The sequence below is a fragment of the Candida oxycetoniae genome (assembly GCF_023343755.2).
Source record: "Candida oxycetoniae strain CBS 10844 chromosome Unknown scaffold5, whole genome shotgun sequence".
In the NCBI taxonomy this organism is placed as follows: domain Eukaryota; kingdom Fungi; phylum Ascomycota; class Pichiomycetes; order Serinales; family Debaryomycetaceae; genus Lodderomyces; species Lodderomyces oxycetoniae.
The window spans coordinates 270537-290585 of NW_026055366.1; the positions used below are offsets into that span (position 1 = coordinate 270537).

Consider the following 20049-nt stretch of genomic DNA (forward strand, 5'->3'; position numbering starts at 1 on the left):
GGAACAACAAGAACAACAAGTAAAGGTGGGGGGGAAGACATCCTCTTAACGATGCGTTCAAACCCAGGTGGAATACATGGCTCTCGTTTTTTCTTAGTGAGCAGCAACTTCTGAGTTGACAGCAGCGTGTCCATCAACTTGTTCGTCCGGAATCTCATCGTGTTTAGCAAATTCTTGTTCATGAGATGGATCAATTTCATCTTGAACATCTTCTTCATCCTCTTCATATTCATGGTGTAATGATAAAGTTGGCTTTACAGCAGCTGAATCTAAGGTCCAGTTTGCTAAAGCATTCTCAGCATCAATAATGATTTGTTTTGAAGCTTCGTAACCATCATATGCTGGTCTTGTTTCACCTGGTGTCACGGCTGAATCATCCAATAATTCTAATAAGGCCTTACCGTAGCCAGCAATCAATGCATACTTTTCAGCCAATTCTCTGGTAGCGTCAAACTGATAATTAAAAGCAGCTTTTAATTGTTCTCTTGTAATATTTGATAATTGAGCTTCAGCAACTAAAGATTCAGCTTCGGCTCTAACCAATTCTTGTTCCAAGACTGGGATTTTTGGTGATTGTGGGTCCTTGTATTTGAGATGAGCAATCTCATCAGTGATTTTTTGCTTTCTTTCTCTTGAAGGTTGAACCGAGCCCTCGATATCTCTAATTGATTTCAAGGTGATTCTATATTGATCATACTTGTCAATATATTGATCTTCCAACTCACCAATCTCATAGATTAAAACACCCAATTTATCAGTAACATCACTGATATCATCTTCATTGCTCTCACCCCAAGCACTCAATTGTCTAGCAATGTCTTTTCTTTCCCTTGAAGTCACCTCAATAGATCTCATAAAATTCTTTTCCATCTTGATGAATTGAGTCAACTTTCTCGATAATTCAGGACCAGTTGCACCTGCAGCTGCTTTTCTAATTGATGAAGACAAACCACCAGAGCCAAAGAATCTATTCTTGGTAGTTGAAGGTGGAGGTGGCGGACTTTGCAATTGTGAGGCAGTTGGTGCCTTGGATGATCTCATAGAGTAAGTTCTGTGCATCTTGACTTGTTTGATTAACTTGAAAAAAAAAAAAGAGTACTAAAAGAGTAGGGAAAAGTACGCAAAAGAGTAGGGGGGGAAAACAAAGGGAAAAGAAGGTGTTTTATAAAGATTGAGAAAAATTTTGAAAAGTAAATGGAAAATTTGTACCTATAGCAATCACGAATTAGTGGAAAGAGAGAACCTTGAATTTTAGCCCCGAACAAAAACGATGCACAATAAATATCAAAAACGCAATTCAACGAAATTAAAATTAATAAATTAAATGATAGAAATAAGTTTTGGTTATGGAACGGTCACTCTAGCCCGTGTGTGTGTATTTTTTTACCCAAATTGACACCTTCTTGACATTTTGCACAAATTATTGCAGAAAGTTGGATTTGGAGAAAATTTTGACTCCCTCTATCCTCTATTTCTTCATTTCTTTCATCCCTTTTTCCTATTGATAGTCAACGATAGCAAACTTAAAATAAAAAGAAAATGGAAAAACCTCTGCAAATTGGGAAGAATATGGTAGCGCGCTCGGAACAAAAATGGGATTTTTTCTTTTCAGATGTTTTATTTTCTTTGGTTTGTGTAACTATTATGATGACTTCTCGATTAGTCGATGATTTTCCGCATTGGGAAAACAAACCTAAATAGGAAATAGTGGATAAAGAGCGGATTGAGAACCGTGCGGCTTGACAATAACACTATCGAGCAACACTATCGAGCAACACTATCGAGCGACACTATCGAGTGACACTATCGAGCGACACTATTGAGCAACACTATCGAGCGGAGCGAGATAGTGTTGTAACAATCTACTGAGTGTTGCTCCACTATCGAGCGACACTATCTCGCTTTGCTAGATACTGTTGTAACAATCTAGCGAGTGTTGCTCTACTATCTAATGACACCATTTCGCTCTGCTTGATACTGTTGTAACAATCTAGCGAGTGTTGCTCCACTATCGAGCGACACTATCAAGCAACACTATTTCACTCCGCTCGATAGTGTTGTAACAAGCTATTGAGTGTTGCTCTACTATCGAGCGACACTATCTCGCTTTGCTAGATACTGTTGTAACAATCTAGCGAGTGTTGCTCCACTATCTAATGACACCATTTCGCTTTGCTAGATACTGTTGTAACAATCTAGCGAGTGTTGCTCTACTATCTCGCTCTGCTCGAAAGTAGAGTTGTTTTTACTCGATAAGAATGAAAATTGAATAAGTATAATACATATTTATAAAGCCCTTCCTTTAAAGTGTCGGTAAAGTCAGTGCTGCTCGACCATCTCGCTCCGCTCTAGTGTCGGTAAAGTCAGTGTTGCTCAATAGTGTCGCTGCTCGATAGTGGAGCGACACTCAGTAGATTGTTACAACACTATCTCGCTCCGCTCAATAGTGTCGCTCAATAGTGTTGCTCGATAGTGTCACGTTTATTCACCAGTTTTGTCGGGTTTGGACTTTTTCTTAGACCTTGTATCATTGCCATCTTCTTGACCAATTTTTCGTTTCAAGGGAAGTTTCAAGTCACCTAGTATTCTATAATAATCATCTTCCAATACTTGGTATGCAGTTTGTAGTTTATCTTTCCTATTGGCTTCGTCTAATGCTTCCAATCCTTCCTTGTTCTTTTTATATAATCTGTTTTTTATGAATAACCTGACATCGGCTTTTGATACATCCCTGGTGTATTTCAACTTATACAATAGTATCAACTCCAATAATCTTGCAAATTGTCTCTTTTCAAACTTCAACTTTTTTCTTGTTTGTTGCACCCATTCCTCATCTATTTGCTTAGCTACCACTTTGTCAAACTCAAATTCCAGCTGGGCTAATTTCTTCAAATCTGCTCGATCTCTCATATCATCAAAACTTTCATTTGGATCTTCAACAACAATCTCAACTATCTTATCATTGGCTAACCAACTGTCGTATAAATGTGAGTAGAACAACTGGCCTAATCCTTTACCTTGATACATTGGTAGTATGATAAATTGAGATATTTTTATTCGAACTTCATCTTCTCCTTGATCAAATTTTTGATACCCAGGATATTTCCAGTACTTGTATGCGGTGCTGAAGCCAACAATCGAAGGCTCTTGTGTCCCATTTTTTCTCTCATAAAATACATAAACATTCCACAAGTCATCATCTGCATCTATAAACGAACCTGCTTCAATATACAACAATACCAATATCTGTAGCCTCTTGTGCAATTCCAAACCGCAAGGCAGCTTCAAATCTAATAAATAAATCTCATACACCAGTTCATCTTGCTTAAACGAGTCAATCTTCTCTCCGGGGATTTCATACCCCTTTTTTTCTTCTTCAATTGAGTCCACCCATTTAATTTCATCTTTATATATGGTATCCTCGGGTAAATACTTGTCAATTGTTGCCTTGACATCAACCAACTCCGGATCATCCAATTTCTCCTTATACTTGATATTCAAAAACGGCTTGAACGTATAATGGTCAAAGCAAAGAAATATCTCTAAACCTCTAAATCCATATATCGCTTCTGCATCTCCAAATATGGGGTATGTGAATATGGGCTTAAAATTCACAGCTTGTTTTGAATTCGTAACAAATAGCTTTAGCGCTTCATTGGAGGAGGATGTCCAAAGTTCAGGTTGTAGCAATGTCGCTGCCGAGATCTGTTTAGTATCAGCTAATTCCATATTTGCTTTTTTGGCCCAATAACTACCTAACCGTCTTGCTTAACCAATCGTTGAATCAATACCTATTGATCCTGACCAAACCCGTGTTAAGATTTATCTATCACCATTTTTTTTTCCTTCCTCTATTTGATTTTTTTTTCTTTTCAGTATGAGATTTTTTTTTTCATTTAGAGTCTGAAGTTGATTCAAACAGCGTTGGTCACCAACACCACCAGGCTAATAAACTCAACGAGTTAATTAGTCGAGGCCCTACGAAAACACAGTACATTGACGAAAAAAGCCAAAAAGAAAAAAAAATAGAGCAAAAAGAGAGGTACCTTACCTTTTAATACTAATGCACAACTGTTTTCTCTGTTTTTTCCTCTTCTCCTAATTCTCCACCTCCAAAACTACAACTAAATCACCAGCATCAACCATATCACCATTCTTATGGCAAATCTCAATAACTTTCCCACTTGCGGTAGCATTTATGACCATCTCCGTCTTCATTGCCTCAACAACAACCAAAGGTTGTCCCTTTTCCACAATGTCACCCACATTCACAATATTCTTCCAAAATCTCCCCGAATACTCTGAATAAACCATTTCAGCATTCTCCGAGTATTTTTTCTCTTCTTGAATCTTAGTTCCATTCTTTTCCAATTCCTTATTAGAAACCTGAATTAACCTATTAAACTCTTTCAATTTGTCACCTCCTTGTGCATTTTGAAACTCTTCAATAGATTCAGAATTTTCTTGAACCCACTGTAAATATGCTCCATGGTCAAATACAGTGTTTATGATTTCAACCTTGAACTTACCCGCATCCATTTGTTCTGAATATTTATCAACTTCCTCTTCTGTGACTGGATAAAATTCAATCTGGTCAAATGGCTGCAATAGCCATGGTTTATTGACATCGTTTGAATGTTCTCCAATAGTTAGTTTATCCCAAATAGGAATCGTTCGTCCAACCAATTGATAACCACCTGGTGATTCCATAGTATATATACACATGTAATTACCTCCAATACCAACTGTACCATTCGGTGTAAATGTTCTTGATGGGTTGTATTTGGTCCCCAAAAACCTGTGCCTTGGATCCAAGGGAACTGCACAAGGAGCACCAAGGAAAACATCACCTAGTCCCAACACCAAGAATCTAGCAGTATATAGCATTTCTTTTACATCGTTTCTAGTAACGCCATTGATACTGGCAATGAAATCAACATTGTTTGGCAACCAAGGAGCATCGCTTCTAATCGTTTCTTGGTATCTCTTTACGGCATTTAATGTCTTTTGATCTTCAAAGGCCATTGGCAACTTGATAACCCGCGACTTGACTTGCCACTTATTAACAAATATTATTTCCTTTTCATAAGCAATTAAAGTGTCTAATGCTTCTCTTTGAGTGATGTCTTCAGTAAATTCAACCAATACTGATCTAACACCAGGTGATAACTCATAAATCCCCTTGGGCTCAAATGCCTTCACCGCTTCTACCAACTTGTGTATTCTATATGACTTATTCAAGTCAAGATTGTTATTGCCATATTCAACCAAAATATATCTATCACCAGCTTGTCGATATGTTACTTTTGGTGCATTTTCAGAAACTTGAAATTGGTAAAGAATTGGATCTTCAGGTTTGGTCAAACAATATTTTTCCAATGATGACGATGATGATGATGACAAATCACCTTCCAAGTTTTGAATCACTTGGTCCTGTTGTCTTTTCATCTTCCTTGCTGCTTCATATGAAACTGGTATAAACTTTATTAAATCGCCCGGTTTAACTTGTCCAACTTTCCATAATTCACTCTCAGTAACAACGGCTTCGCAAACAAATCCACCCAAACTTGGACCATCACAAGCTAAAATGACTGGCTCATCCCCGGTAAAATTGATAGCACCCATCGAGTAAACATAATCATGAGTGTTTGAAGGATGCAAACCAGCTTCACCACCATCTGCTCTAGCCCATTTTGGTTTTGGACCAATTAATCGAACACCAAATCTATTAGAGTTGTAGTGAACTTTCCAAGTTGACGAAAAAAATTCAGCAACTGACTCATCTTTGAAAAAATCTGGAGATCCATGGGGCCCACAGGTGACGCCGATTTGCCATACTTTGTGATCATAATTTGGTATTATTGATTTTGAAACTTTTATTGGTGCTGAAATAGGGATTGGTAAGGTAGAGCTCGAAACATCAGGTTGACCTAAAAATAAAACATCCCCAAGTTTTAAAACTCTACCATTATAACCACCCAAGTTACCCAAAGCAAAAGTGGATCTTGAACCTAAATATTCAACAACATCGATCCCGCCTCTAACTGCAAGATATGCTCGACAACCAGTAGTCAACTTACCGATTGTTAATGTCTCACCGCGTTTAATTTCAATTGGCTCCCACTGGCTAACTTCCCTACCGTTAACTTGAACAGGACATCTACCACCAGCAACCGCCACAACACGATTTTGATGAAATAATATCTTGGGTCCATTCAATGTAATTTCAAGACCTGGAGAAGCACTGTCATTACCTACTATTCTATTGGCAATTCTGAATGAATATTGATCGATACAACCAGAGGGAGGAACACCAATATTCCAATACCCTCGTCTTCCTGGAAAATCTTGAACTGTTGTGTATGCACCAGGACTTAAAATCTCAATCGCATGTGGCTTATACTCAAAAGAGTCTAAAACTTTAGTTGTTACTTTTGCCTCTTCAAACATTTTGGAATTAGCAATCGATCGAAGGTAATCCACATTAGTTATACACCCGTGCACAACGGTTTCATCTAAAGCTTGACGCAACTTCTTTAATGCATCATTTCTATCTTTTCCATACACTATAATTTTGGCCAACGTTGGATCGTACTCCGCTGACACAACAGTACCTTTTTCGACCCAAGTATCAACCCTAGCCCATTTAGGGAATGTGACTTCTGTTAATTGTCCAGGAGATGGCATAAAGTCTTTGACTGGATTCTCAGCATACAATCTTGCTTCCATCGATGCCCCTTTCAATTCTATTTTTGTCTCATCAAAATCCGGCGGAGTATCTGCAGCAATCAACAACATCCATTCAACCAAATCTATATTGGAAACCAACTCGGTAATTGGATGTTCAACTTGTAATCTAGCATTGACTTCCAAAAAATAAAATTCGTCCCTTTTAGCATCATAAATGTATTCAACAGTTCCAGCACCTTTGTAATTCATTAAAGATGCTAACCTTTCTGCAGCTCTTTTCATCTTCTGCCGCGTGCTTTCAGAAAGATCGGGAGCAGGTGTTTCTTCAATAATCTTTTGATTTCTTCTTTGCAAAGAGCAATCTCTCTCTCCAATAGTGATTGCATTGCCCTTTCCATCACCCAACATTTGAACTTCGACATGTCTTGCATTTTCAACAAACCTTTCCAAAAATACACCAGAGTCACCAAAATAAGATTGACCTTGATGTTTCACAGTTTCAAATACTCTTTCAATATCTTCTTGCGAATCAACTTTTTGCAAACCAATACCACCTCCACCGGCAGTGGATTTCACCATAATTGGATACTCCAACTTTGATGCAATTTCTTTAGCTTCTTTGGCATCCATAACTAAACCAGAACCTGGAACTAAAGGAACTCCAGCATTTTTAGCAATCTCTCTAGCTGAATGTTTTAAACCCAACTTTCTAATGGTATCTCCTGATGGTCCAACAAAAACGATACCTTCTTGCAAACAACGATCTGAGAAATCGGCATTTTCCGATAAAAATCCGTATCCTGGCAAAATGGCTTCGGCTTCTGATTCTTTGGCAACTGCAATCACTTTATCGATATCGATATATGTTTCTGCTGCAGTGGTCCCATGCAATGGAAAGGCAACATCTGCCATCAATGTGTGTTTGGCATACTTATCGGGGTCTGAATAAATAGCTATAGACTTGATACCTAATTTTTTCAACGTCTTGATTAGTCTTACAGCAATTTCACCTCTATTAGCTATCAATACTGATTTAAACGGTTTTTTGAATTTTTCACTTTCGCTTTCTAAATAGTCTTGGTAGTTTTTCCATCCTCCAAACTCAGTAATATCTACTGTTCCAGAAGCAGTATAACCGCGCTCCTCGCAAATAAATGATTTAACCCATTCTCCTGATATTAACTCAGCAGATCCAATTCCCAAAGGCTCAGGTACAAAGTTTATAAAAGTACCGAAATTCTCCTTTGGTATAGAATAAACCTCAACTGCTATATTTGCTCCTCCTTGATTGACTCTTCGTAGTCCTGGTTTGGAAACTGGTCCTGTTTTTGGTAATGCATATAGTTTGTAAGTTTTTGAAGTTGTGGTTGATTGTATGAATCTTGCATTTACTTTTTCTAGTTGCCAATGTAATTGGAATCCTTGGAGATGAGCTCCAACAACAGCCAACTTGACTTGTTCCTCTTCTAAAATTGGAGGGATACTATCATATAATTCATCATGAATAGTTGAGTTGATTAGCTTATCCTTTAAAGCGCCGTAAAAATGGGGCACCGTTTTCGCATATGGCCGCATATAGCGACTGGCCAAGTCAAGTAATGCATAATCGTTAAACTTGTTTGATAACAATGTTATTCCAAAAGGTTGTCCATCTTTTCTAAATCCAGCTGGAATAGATAATGCAGATAAATCGGCCAAGTTTACAAAATTCGTATAAGTGCCCTGAAACGAGTTGATTTTAATTGGTTCTTTGACAACTTGGTCAATTGTTGGATTCAATGGAGCAGTCGGTACTATTATTGCATCAATATCCTTCAACATCCTACGCACTTTCTGCAATATTGCTTGTCTTTTGTACTCAAACTCAAAGGCCGTTGCCGCTGTATAGTTCTCGCCACTTTTAATAATCTGTAAAACAGTAGGATCCAAATCCTTTATTGGTGGATTTGAAGCTAAGAAATCTCGTACTGTAATAAATCTTTCAGTCACCCAGGGTCCCTCGTACAAACACTTTGCTAATTCCAACAATGGTCCTATATCCAATGAAACGAGTTCCACCTTAACCTCTTTTTCAAATATATTTACAGCATTATTGTATAATATCGGGTTTTCCTGTTCGCCATACCAAACCAAGTTTGTAGGCACGGCTATTTTTGGCTTACGAGAAAACTTCAAGATTGGGTTGACTGGCATTGCTCTAGAATATTCGTCATTTTCACCGTCTTCCTTTGCCATGATACTAAACACTAGCTGAGCATCCTGCAAGTTTAATGCAAAGATAGAAACACAGTCTAGTGATTTACAAGCTGGAACCACCCCGCTGCATGAAAAAACCCCCTTTGTCGGCTTTAATCCAATAATGTTATTCAACGCAGCTGGAACTCTGCCTGACCCTGCCGTATCAGTACCCAAGGCAATCGGTACAATTCCTCTCGAAACAACTGATGCGGAGCCTGCTGACGATCCTCCAGACACAAACTCTTTATTGAATGTGTTTGGAGTAATTCCATAAGGTGATCGCGTTCCAACCAACCCTGTTGCAAATTGATCCAAGTTGGTTTTCCCCAAGATTATTGCCCCTGCGTCTCTTAACAATCTAACTGTGGTTGCGTCTTTTTCTGGGGTGTAGGCATACGAGGAGCACGCCGCGGTTGTCTCAAACCCCTTGGCGTCGATATTGTCCTTCACGGCAATGGGCACACCATACAAGGGGAGGGAATTCTTGTGAGACTTTGATTGTAGAAAATTCCATTGATGAAGTAGATTTTCCTCGCTAGCTAGAGAAATCCAAGCTGGATCCTCGGGAGCTGTTCTTTGCGATGCAAGAACCTGCTTCAATAACTGCAACGATCCCTTGGGGGTTGACGTAAAATGCCATTTTTTCCAGTCTTCAACAGTCCAACCAATTGTAGTCATACTAGACAATAACAATGATAAGCGCACCAGCAAGCAACAAATAAAGGTGCACCACCAGCAAGTAACAAATAAAAGAAAAAGGACTCAGCAACTCTTACCGAGGAGAAGAGGGTTAAGTTTTCTCACTCCATATTTATATCTCAAACCATACTCACTGAAATTACCCTCATTTACGTTATTTGCACTGCGTTTATTGCATCCATATCATCATCATCACGGACATATCCGCCTCATTGCACTAAACGGTGGTGGAAAAAAAAAAATCAATTAAAAGCCAACGATAAGAGAACTACCAAGTGTTCATCGCACTACCAAATGCCTGCCCCATATTTCCATCAGATCTTTGACGTATTTGGTAGCATAGACAATAGGACACTATCGAGCAGAGCGAGATAGTGGAGGAGCACTAACTAGATTCTACTACCCCGATTAATACCACTAAGGATACTATGATAGTAATATCACTGAGGATATTATGATAGTAATACCACTAAGGATACTATGATTTAGTAATGGGTTTATAAAGTTTGACCACAAAGTATAATACCATATTTGAAGTGGTATATGCCAAATTCCAAAAGTGCTATCCAGGCTTATGTAATGAGATGCAAAATCGAAAAGTAAATAGGTTTGTAGTGGGTCAATAGAAGATAGGCTACGTGGCAACTACATAGGTTCGTTTGTATAGTGGGTCAATAGAGAATAGGCAACATGTTAGGCAACTAACTTGGTTTGTAGTGGGTCAATAGAGAATAGGTTATTTTCAACAACTACATTAGTTAAAGATGTAGAAACCAAATTAAAGATTATTTTTTTTTGATATTTTCTTTCTGATTTTTGATTGGTTGATTGGCAAAAAATATAGATGTTGATAAGAGATGTTGAAACCTGTCTTATTCGGATACACAAAGCTTTTTCGGCGCGAAGCGGGCACACTTCGGCAAAGGCAAAATCAATGAATCGACTCAAAAAGGAAGATGCATGAATGGCAAATATATCTACCGACACTATCGAGCGAAGCGAGATAGTGGAGCAGTAATTAATGGCTGCGCGAAATAATCTCGCTCTGCTCGATAGTGTCGATATTGCTGCTATTAAGTACTGCTCTACTATTGAGCAGAGCGAGATAGTGTCGATAGTGCTTCTATTAAGTACTTGTCCACTATTTCGCTTCGCTCGATAGTGTCGATATTGCTGCTATTAAGTACTTGTCCACTATCTCGCTTCGCTCGATAGTGTCGCATGTTGACAAAACTGTATATATTTATTAATCAATTAGAAAATACATCTACCGCTTCTTTCATGCGTCATATATACTATTTGCAACGACACTTGCAAAGTTTTCTGTTTCTGACTTAACACTGCTTTTTCCTACAACTTTACCACCAGTTTTCGCCAATCTTATAGAAACTCCCACTTTTCCTCCCCAAACATCCTTACCCAACAATTTCAACGTATGTGAATTGGAATCGCTAGAAACGTACTCGGAACCATCCAATACCATCATGTTCAATTTCGACTTTATCTTGGTAACCGCATTCTCTAATGTATCGACATTGGCAATATACCCAGTCGAAGATTCTTCGTAGTCTGTAGGTAATTGGTCAAATATGGCAGTAAAGTTGGAGTTGTAAAGCGGATTCATAAAGTCACCAGCTAACAATTCCAAGTCATCAATTTGGTATTCATCTGCCCATCCGTCATCCGATGGGTCTGTTTGTCCCTCTTCATCCAAGTCTCTATTTGTATATGCTACAGTGTTACCAAAAGCAGATAACAAATCACCATCTAGACTGGGTGTACTAAATGAAACGTAAACGACTCCAACTTCATCAGGTTTCAATTCCTGCAAGGGAATGATAAAGTCTTCCTGGTATTCTTCATTATCGGGCTGAGCAATCACTGATATGTCTTGCAACAATATGTGAGGTAAAGTGTTGTTGATGTTGTACTGCAACACCAATTTTTGAGAATCAAGGAAAAAATGCTTAACCACACTAACAACAATCTCATTCTCTTTATCTGTAAGGAATATCGGAGTAATTGACGATTTGGTCAACTTGCCATAGGACTCAAATTCCGGAATAGCAGACAATTCTTGTGCATATTCTTGTTGTTTCAATAAATGGTTAGCAGCATTGGTATCTTTGTTATTCTCATCTTCTTTTTGGGTTTGGTCAGCAGAACTCGACGCACCGGCAGCTTCGCTAGTATCACGTTCCAAACTATTCAATTTCCTCTTGTATTCAATCGACTTCAATTCTTCTGCTGTGATTACAGGCACTTCTGATATATCAAACTTCTTACTGAAATTGTCAGTATCGCTCATATAATTAATCAACTTGTTCTCTAAAACAGCCAAGTCGTATCTAAAATCATTAATAAGTAAATTTTTCTTTTTGTTGTTGATGAACCTTAATGAAATAGCAGCCCTATCTCTTACTTCGTCGTCAACATCATTTAAACACCTGGTCAACAATATAACAATATTCTTGGAGATATCTCCACCACATACAGCAGCAAATTTGGCCAATGAAATCACCGCTGAAGATCTCACGATTGAATTCTCCAAAACCAATCTATTGAAGATGTGTCTAATATAGTATGATGGATTGGATGTAGTTGGTCCCTCGTCACCCAACAAGTGTAAAATACGCACAGATAGCTCTGTAAATTCACAATCCTCGATGAACTCACACAAGTTCATTAAAATCAATTGTTTTGCACCCTCGTTGGGTAAAAATTTTATCAAGTCGAATAATGCATCAACTATACTCGTTTTCAACTCCAAAGAGCCATCGTCTCTTAGCAAATCAGTCAAGAAAGAAACCAACTTTTTATGTTTAGAAGGAAATTTCAAAGCTAGGTTTTCAGTTGCTTCAATAATAACAATCTTGAAATCTTCAGTAATCTCATCCATCAATGAAGTCATTTTAGTAATCAATCTATCAACACTTTCTCCACCTGAAGTAGAAACGTTTTCAACTGTGCCCGCTCCCATTGTTCGTAATAAAGTGGTTATGGCCAAAGTTGAAATTGACCTATTTGAATCGTTGATTAAGCCTTCTAATTCCAAGTTGATCACCAATATTTTCTCTGGATGTTTCATGGAAATCTTGTTGATCAATCTGACTGCAGCAAACCTCGTGGCGGTCCTAGGTACACCCAACAATTTCTGCAACGTTGTAACAATTTGCATGTATTGGTCATCGGTTAGTAAGTTCTGCAAGTTGATCAAACACTTACAAGCTTCCAATTCCACCATGTCCGATTTGTGTTTCAAGAACCCAGCCAAGACTGGGAATAAATGGGTATAGAGGGCCTCGTCATCAACAAGAATTTTGTTGATGTATCTAATCAATTGGATTATCGATAAGGAGTTTTTAAGAGACGATCCTTCTGATAACGAAGTTATCAACTTCATCAAGCCCATTTTATCGTGATTTTTCAATTGGTAGATCAAGCCCAAAGCATGGTATTGATACATGTAAGAAGTTGAGGGTAAGTTTGAAGTAGAATTGCCATAGTACTCATGTAACTGGAATTGATTCGATGGGAAGGATTTATACGATTGAATAGTTTCCAAAGTCTCATTTGAGAATCTCTTTACCACATCTTTAGCATGCGGCAATAGGTTGTAAGAAGAAATCAAAGCCGCTGAGGAAACAATGGGGTTTTTGTCAACGATTGCATTTTTAAATAACCGTTCTGCCGCAGTGACTGTTGTAGGGTCCAAGACCTTGGACAATGTCCTGATAGCGTTTGGCTTATATACAGCGTCATTTCCTTGAATATCCTTCATTATTGACGATGTAACCATCAAAATATCATCTGAAGTAGATGACAATTCCTTAATTGTCAAGTATACCAACTGTCTCAACGATTGGTCCTTGTGCTGAAATAACTTAGAAATGGAGAAAAACAAGGTAGTAGACTCCTGGGCTGGGAAGCTTTCGCTATTGTATATCAATCTCAACAATTTGGCCAACAATTGTCTGCATTTCTTAGCATTCACTGGAGTAGCATTGAATTGCTGAAGACACTCTTGAAAAACAGCCATTTTATCCGGCACCCCTGAAGTGCTCGCATATGCATCCTGCTTCTTATAGGACAGAGTTGACATAGCTTCAAAACCTCAAAACCTCAAAAACAACCGACAACAGTCAATCAACTTAGCAATCACCTGTTACCTCCTAGTTGGTGATTTACGTGTTTTCAATTCTTGTTTGATTTTTTAACTTTTTTTTCAGTGTCGTGGCTCCACCAATTTTTGTTCTCTCCTATCAAATAATTTTTCACCTTTATTGAAAGGAAGAAGAAGAAGAAGAAGAAGAAGAAGAAGTAGTTTTGAAGGGGTTATAGAGCTTAGCAAAAGGTCGTTTTGCTGCTAGGTATTATAGTCTATGTTGCCGCTCACTAGTATAATAAGGCAACAGGTAAGTCCTGTGCTTAACAGGAATATTTTCAATGTTACACCAAGACTCATAACGCCGGTTACAGGGTGCTCCATTTACCAATCGTTGAGAGGGTTTAAAATTAGAACATCAGTGAAAATATTTTGTAAGGACTGCTACATGGTGAAAAGGAAAGGTAGAGTTTATGTTTATTGCAAGAGTAACGGCAAACATAAACAAAGGCAGGGATAAATAGGAGGAGGATAAGTAGTAGTTCAATACATGTACATAAATGTTTGTTTTTTTCAATTTATATGTGATGTAGATAAATGTTTGTTTGTTTGTTTGTTTGTTTGTTTGTTTTTTCAATTTATATGTGAGATTGGTTGGTAGATAGTTTTACTGGTCTTGTAGATGGCGCGAGGCCCTGTTTAGCAAAGGAGGATACCTTTGTGTTCGCCAGTTTCATATTGTCCTGAGGTAATAAACCTAATTTGGAAGCAGAAGACAAGGTAGACAATATTGCATCCTGCCACATTTTATTTATGGTTGCAGTAATCTCATCCCGTTTTTGAATACTGATTGATGCATACTCTTCAAATGTGTCACCTGCTGAATTAAGGTTACCGTCTGCTGATTTCTTTTGGCTTCGCTTCTCGAGTTTAATCTCTTTACTCTTATACTTTTCTAATCTAGTCAAGCATTCTCCTACAGGATTAAGGTGCCTACGCACATTCAAATATTCTCTATTGAGTCGCTCAAATTCCGTTCTAGATTGAATTGAGTTCTGGTGGTTGTTCTGAACCATTAAAAGAAGCCCATTCATGTTCATGTTATTGGCTCCTATCAGTGCTTCGGGAGTACCAGGCCCTTGGTTCGAATAGCCATTAAAACCGACATTTGACAGCGCACCCGGTGTACCTGGCATTACCGTTGTCCCACCCAAATTCGATGAATATACACGCAGACCTTGAGCAGAATGTGCGTTCGCTTGCAAATCGCCCATATTTGCATGACTTTTGTTATAACTGTGAGCAAACATTAAGTTATTCAATGATAAGTTTGAGAAATTTGCCATTCTTGATGGATCACCATTCGCCACGTCCATTAGCGAACTTTCTCTTTGTAACCATAATTTCTGCTGCGTTCGCGTCTCAATGTTTTTTGAAGCAACGCCTCGCTGCAGATCGGATGATGAAGGTGCACTATGCAAAAACTCGTTGTAGTTATTAACTCCATCTTGTAAGTAATGCTGTGATGCCTTTGTTGGTTGCGGAGCAACTTCCGCTCGATTTTTATTGGGTACTTGTTGTCGCTGTAGTTGCAGTTGCACTTGCACTTGCACTTGCAGTTGAGGTTTCTTTTGTATGTGCTGATTGGTTGTGCGTTGGAGATTAGTAAAAATTGTTTGATCGGGTTGATATGAGTTTTTCTTGCTAACATTGAGATTCGTTGTATCAGGCTTTGCAATAGAAGCGGTTGTCTCTATGGGATTAGCTTTAAAAGAGATCCCACCAGCCAATTCCAAATGACTTGTTGTATCGCCGTTCTTTTGTTCATCAGGGAATGCCACAGCAGCTTTAGTACTCATGGGATCAATTTTACGCACCAAACCTGTAGATTGTGATAAAAGTAGTGAGCCACCATATAGATTGGTCGCTTGGGAAAAATCTTCAGTGGAACTGCGTGTTGATGAAGTTAAATGGCGTCTATGTCTCTCTTCTTCTGCAGTGGCATTAAAATGCTCTGCACTCGGTGTCGTTTCTTGTAATACTTCTAATTGCGGTCTACTGGGTAGCGTCGTCGTCGTCGTCATCGTCGTTGCTGTTGTGTTTGTTGGCGTCAGTGGTGGTAATGTATCTGGAGTCGGGTCTGGCACGATTCGGTTAATTTGTTCGTATAAACTTGGAATATTTTGAGTTGAATTCAGATTGTTTGTTGTTATAGTTTCTTGACTATCAAACCTTTCTGCAACGGGCATAACTTGTTGTTGTTGTTGTTGTTGTTGTTGTTGGTCATGCTCGTTGTGTGGAAGCTCATCAACATCTTCATAGTCTCCGTCTTCATCATCTAAGTTGATGATTGCCTTCCCTTTTCTTGCACTAGGCTTTAACCCAATATTGAACAGAGACATCCCTTTAAGCGATGTGGTGGACTTGTTTGACTTTAAAGACTGATTGGACATTGATTTTGTTAGTGGTAAAAGACCTGCTACTTTAGTGAATGATCTGTTGTTACGCTTAAAAGCCGAGCCACCACCTTGCCTTCCTTTTGCCAATCCATCTGTAGATTTTGACCTATTTAGGTTGGGTCTTGCAATCAGGGTAGTGGAAGAAGATGCAGGCAATTTATTCATTAGCTTATTGTGAGATGGCGATCGGTTGTAAGACTTTTGTCTCAGAATATGTGGTTTTTTTTGCGTAAACAATGAGTTTGAAGACACGTTGGACGACGATATTGATCGAGATGCACCACCCAATAGCGCAGGCTGCACTTGTACTTGTTCACTTGGTGTTTTGGCCCTATCCAAGAGCGCAGGCTGCACTTGCACCTGTTCACTTTGTATTTCTGCACCACCACTTTCACCTTGCAGGGACTCAACATGTACGGTTTCTGTTGGTTGAGACACGGAATGATCCAATAATTGTTCACCCTCACTTTCAGCCTTGTTGCCTGACATTTCCTACGTGACTTTCTTGGTATTTAGGAGAAATGCAATCGTTGTAAGATGATTACTTCTCTTGGTGATGCAATTAGAGATCTTGTGTGATGCACAAGAAAAAGAGTGATAGTTAGGTCACGTGATTAAAATTTGCAAATAGTGACGAACAAAAGAGAAGTGGAATCGACATTATCGAGCGAAGCGAGATGGTGGAGCACCCTGGTTGCCACCGATAGTAAAAGACTAAAAGCTGGTGGGATAGTTTTATGACAATCTAGTGAATACTGCTCGATTATCGAGCAAAGCGAGATAGTTTCATAACAAGCTACTAACTCTCGCTCTGCTCGATAGTTTTATACCAAGCTAGTCAATACTGCTCCATTATCGAGCAAAGCGAGATAGTGTCGTAACAAGCTAGTCAGTACCGCTCCACTATCTCGCTCTGCTTGACAGTTTCATAACAAGCTACTAACTCTCGCTCTCTTGATAGTGTCGTAACAAGCTAGTCAATACTGTTCCACTATCTCGCTCTGCTCGATAGTGTCGTAACAAGCTAGTCAGTACAGTTAGCCACACTTTAATTACACAATGTGACCTCTATTTACTGCATTTTTTATATGTATAGACTAGACTCTAGACTCGTTTCATTCGTCTAGTCCCATCAAATCACCCATGCAGAGAACCCCAACTTAGCACCTAGAGTAAGCTCCAAGTTACTTTAATGGCACGGCTCCAATGACAACGTGTGCCTTACCACATAAAGGAATTAAATGCCCCCATTATCCACGTGGAATGCATAAAATGTTAAGGGGGTCTAAATTAAAGGGTTCTTTTTTTAATCTGCTAAATTGCTGCAAAAAAAAAAAAGCTGTACAATCTAAAACCACCAAAAACTTTGGTGATACTTACGATAGAATTGTAGTAGTTGATAATTGAAAATGTGTAGAAGTTGTTAATGAATGAAACAAGAAGAGATGCAGCTTCAGCAGTAGCAGGGAACTTACAAACTCCTAATGTTATGCAAATGTGCTTCCTCAATCCCATCTAAAGAGAAAGTATAAATAGATTTTCTATTCCATCAAAGGGTAAGCCAAACTTGGAATGGATTATCAAGACATTGTAAGTGTCTTTTTTTTTTGTGTGTGTGTGTGTGTGCTGTTTTTAAAATGCGTAGTGTTGATATCTATTTTGTTTTGATTTGCGCAGTTTGTGTGGTTTTTTCACATACTATACCAGGGTTGAATTCTCTTCAACGTCAAATCTTGTCGAAAAAAAGGTCAAGATCGAGACAAAAAGGAAGGAGTGATGATCTTACACAAGATATTTTTCTCAATCTCCCAGCAAGGGAAATTGATTTTATCAATTTGCATTTGAAGAACTTGACAGATGCCAACGGATCTAAATGTGACAAGTGTAAGTACAAGATAAGATATGCAAAGTCATTAGTCGAAGAGTACCCCGAACAAGAACATCTTGTTACTTTGCTTTTATTCAAAGATTGTGTCAATAATGCCTATTATGCTGACTCCTGCTATTATGAGAATTTTTTCATCACTACAAAATCTCAGAACTTTGAAGCATTCAATGATGACTACGATGCAGGTATAACTTCTGGTACAAGTGTCAACTTTTTCGATAATGATTTCTTGCATCTTCTTAAGAATTTCAATGTTTCAAGTGACTTGGATTTAGAGTATTACTGCTACTTCAAAGATCATCGCGCTTGCTCGTTACCCAAGACTCCTGACATTGAACAACTATTTGATATTCAAAGTTGGTGGCCAGAAAAGAAACCCGAGCATTACCATCAACCAGTATACAAGAATAACAGTGAGAGGTTCAATGTAATTCATGTAACCGATTTTCATATTCAGCCTCGATACGAATTGGGAGCTGAATCGAATTGTACAGAAGTACCGTGTGCCTTGCCCGAATCGTACAACAAAAAGTTACCAGGAAAGGACTATAACTTCACTACATATTATAAGAACCTTGACCCAACTATTGAAACTTTTAATTTTTCTTTTTACCCAGATGCTAGGTATACAGAAAACGACACATATATTAAAGGTGACTACTATGATTTCCCAAAGTATCGTGGCTACAATTTCAACAATGCTCCAGCAACTTCGTTTGGAGCCTACCTTTCAGATGCTCCAGAATTATTGATGAATAATTCCCTAATTGAAATTGCCAAGTTGCAAGCCGAGAAAAAGTTCGAATTGGTCTTATTTACTGGGGATATGGTGGACCACGATGGTGTCCATTGTACTCCGAATATCACCAAGGATGCCGAAGTAACTGCATTCAAATTGGTGAAAAAGTATTTGAACAATATTCCAATCATGCCAGCATTAGGTAATCATGACTCGTTTCCCTATGCTCAAGTTGCACCCAATAAGTTTGACCGTAATAATTCATATGACTACAATATCGAAGATATGGTCAATTTATGGATTAACAATGAATGGTTTGAGGGAAAAGATGCAAACGATTTGAAAAAACATTACACGGGGTTCTCCTATGTTACTAATAGAGGGTTGAAAATTATTGCTTTAAACTCCAATGCTTACTATGGCGACAACTTGTGGGCCTACATTGACCAAACAACTGATGGTGACTTGTTTGGAAACTGGAAATTTCTTGTTGATGAGTTGCTCGAGTCAGAAGAAAAGGGACAAAGAGTATGGATAATGGCACACATCCCACCAAATAACTACGATGTGTTGCCCATTCAGTCGAGAATCTTTGGTACAATTATTGAAAGATTCGCGCCTTATACTGTTGCAAACATGTTTTTTGGTCATACTCATAGAGATCAGTTTTCGATTTTATATTCTAGTAATACAACTGCCGCTGATGCTGTGGCCGAGGATGTCCTCAGTATGTCGTGGGTTGCTCAATCCGTAACTCCTTATACAAAATTCAACCCTTCGTTCAAATGGTATGAAGTTGAAAACGAAAGTTTCAATATCATCAATGCATACAATTACTATACTCAGTTGAATATTACCTTCAACAATGGTGGCGAGGAGCCGAAATGGGAGGTTGAGTATAGTGCCAGGGATCTCTATGATCCGGAACATACATGGCCTGAGGATGCACCATTGAATGGTACTTTTTGGCATAATTATGTTGCAAAACCAATGTGGAATACATCTGATATTGCATTTAACCAAAAGTTTATGGACTATAAATATAGATTGAGTCCACTCACACCAAACTGTACTACTGACAAGGGCAAATTGAATAATGTATGTTTCAATGACAATAATTGTTTCCTCAATTTTTATTCTGACAGTAATATCAACTGTCAAAAGTCCTGAAAAGTCTCAAAAAGGAGCACAACGTTTTTATTTTCATGTTTTTTATATGGTCTTCAATAGT

General features: G+C 38.4%; 6 protein-coding genes across 6 annotated transcripts; 1 reads left to right on the top strand and 5 right to left on the bottom strand. All coding sequences in view use genetic code 12, as the record gives it.

Annotated features, from left to right (window-relative positions):
* Positions 1-93: 93 nt before the first annotated feature.
* PIL1 (lipid-binding protein) lies at positions 94-1059 on the bottom strand (the record flags this gene model as incomplete). Its single annotated transcript, XM_049326799.1, has 1 exon — positions 94-1059. The coding sequence occupies one exon, from the start codon at positions 1057-1059 to the stop codon at positions 94-96; it is 966 nt and encodes a 321-aa protein (XP_049182112.1).
* Positions 1060-2481: 1422 nt separating this feature from the next.
* HAT1 (histone acetyltransferase catalytic subunit) lies at positions 2482-3729 on the bottom strand (the record flags this gene model as incomplete). The annotated part of the gene is made up of 1 exon (XM_049326800.1): positions 2482-3729. One exon carries the CDS (start codon positions 3727-3729, stop codon positions 2482-2484), a length of 1248 nt encoding a protein of 415 aa, XP_049182113.1.
* A 369-nt stretch (positions 3730-4098) lies between these two features.
* DUR1,2 (bifunctional urea carboxylase/allophanate hydrolase) lies at positions 4099-9606 on the bottom strand (the record flags this gene model as incomplete). The annotated part of the gene is made up of 1 exon (XM_049326802.1): positions 4099-9606. One exon carries the CDS (start codon positions 9604-9606, stop codon positions 4099-4101), a length of 5508 nt encoding a protein of 1835 aa, XP_049182114.1.
* A 1300-nt stretch (positions 9607-10906) lies between these two features.
* On the bottom strand, positions 10907-13729 carry SEC21 (coatomer subunit gamma; the record flags this gene model as incomplete). Its single annotated transcript, XM_049326803.1, has 1 exon — positions 10907-13729. The coding sequence occupies one exon, from the start codon at positions 13727-13729 to the stop codon at positions 10907-10909; it is 2823 nt and encodes a 940-aa protein (XP_049182115.1).
* A 641-nt stretch (positions 13730-14370) lies between these two features.
* TCO89 (Tco89p) lies at positions 14371-16680 on the bottom strand (the record flags this gene model as incomplete). Its single annotated transcript, XM_049326804.1, has 1 exon — positions 14371-16680. The coding sequence occupies one exon, from the start codon at positions 16678-16680 to the stop codon at positions 14371-14373; it is 2310 nt and encodes a 769-aa protein (XP_049182116.1).
* Positions 16681-17828: 1148 nt separating this feature from the next.
* On the top strand, positions 17829-19988 carry KGF56_000853 (uncharacterized protein; the record flags this gene model as incomplete). Its single annotated transcript, XM_049326805.1, has 1 exon — positions 17829-19988. One exon carries the CDS (start codon positions 17829-17831, stop codon positions 19986-19988), a length of 2160 nt encoding a protein of 719 aa, XP_049182117.1.
* Between the last annotated feature and the right edge of the window lie 61 nt (positions 19989-20049).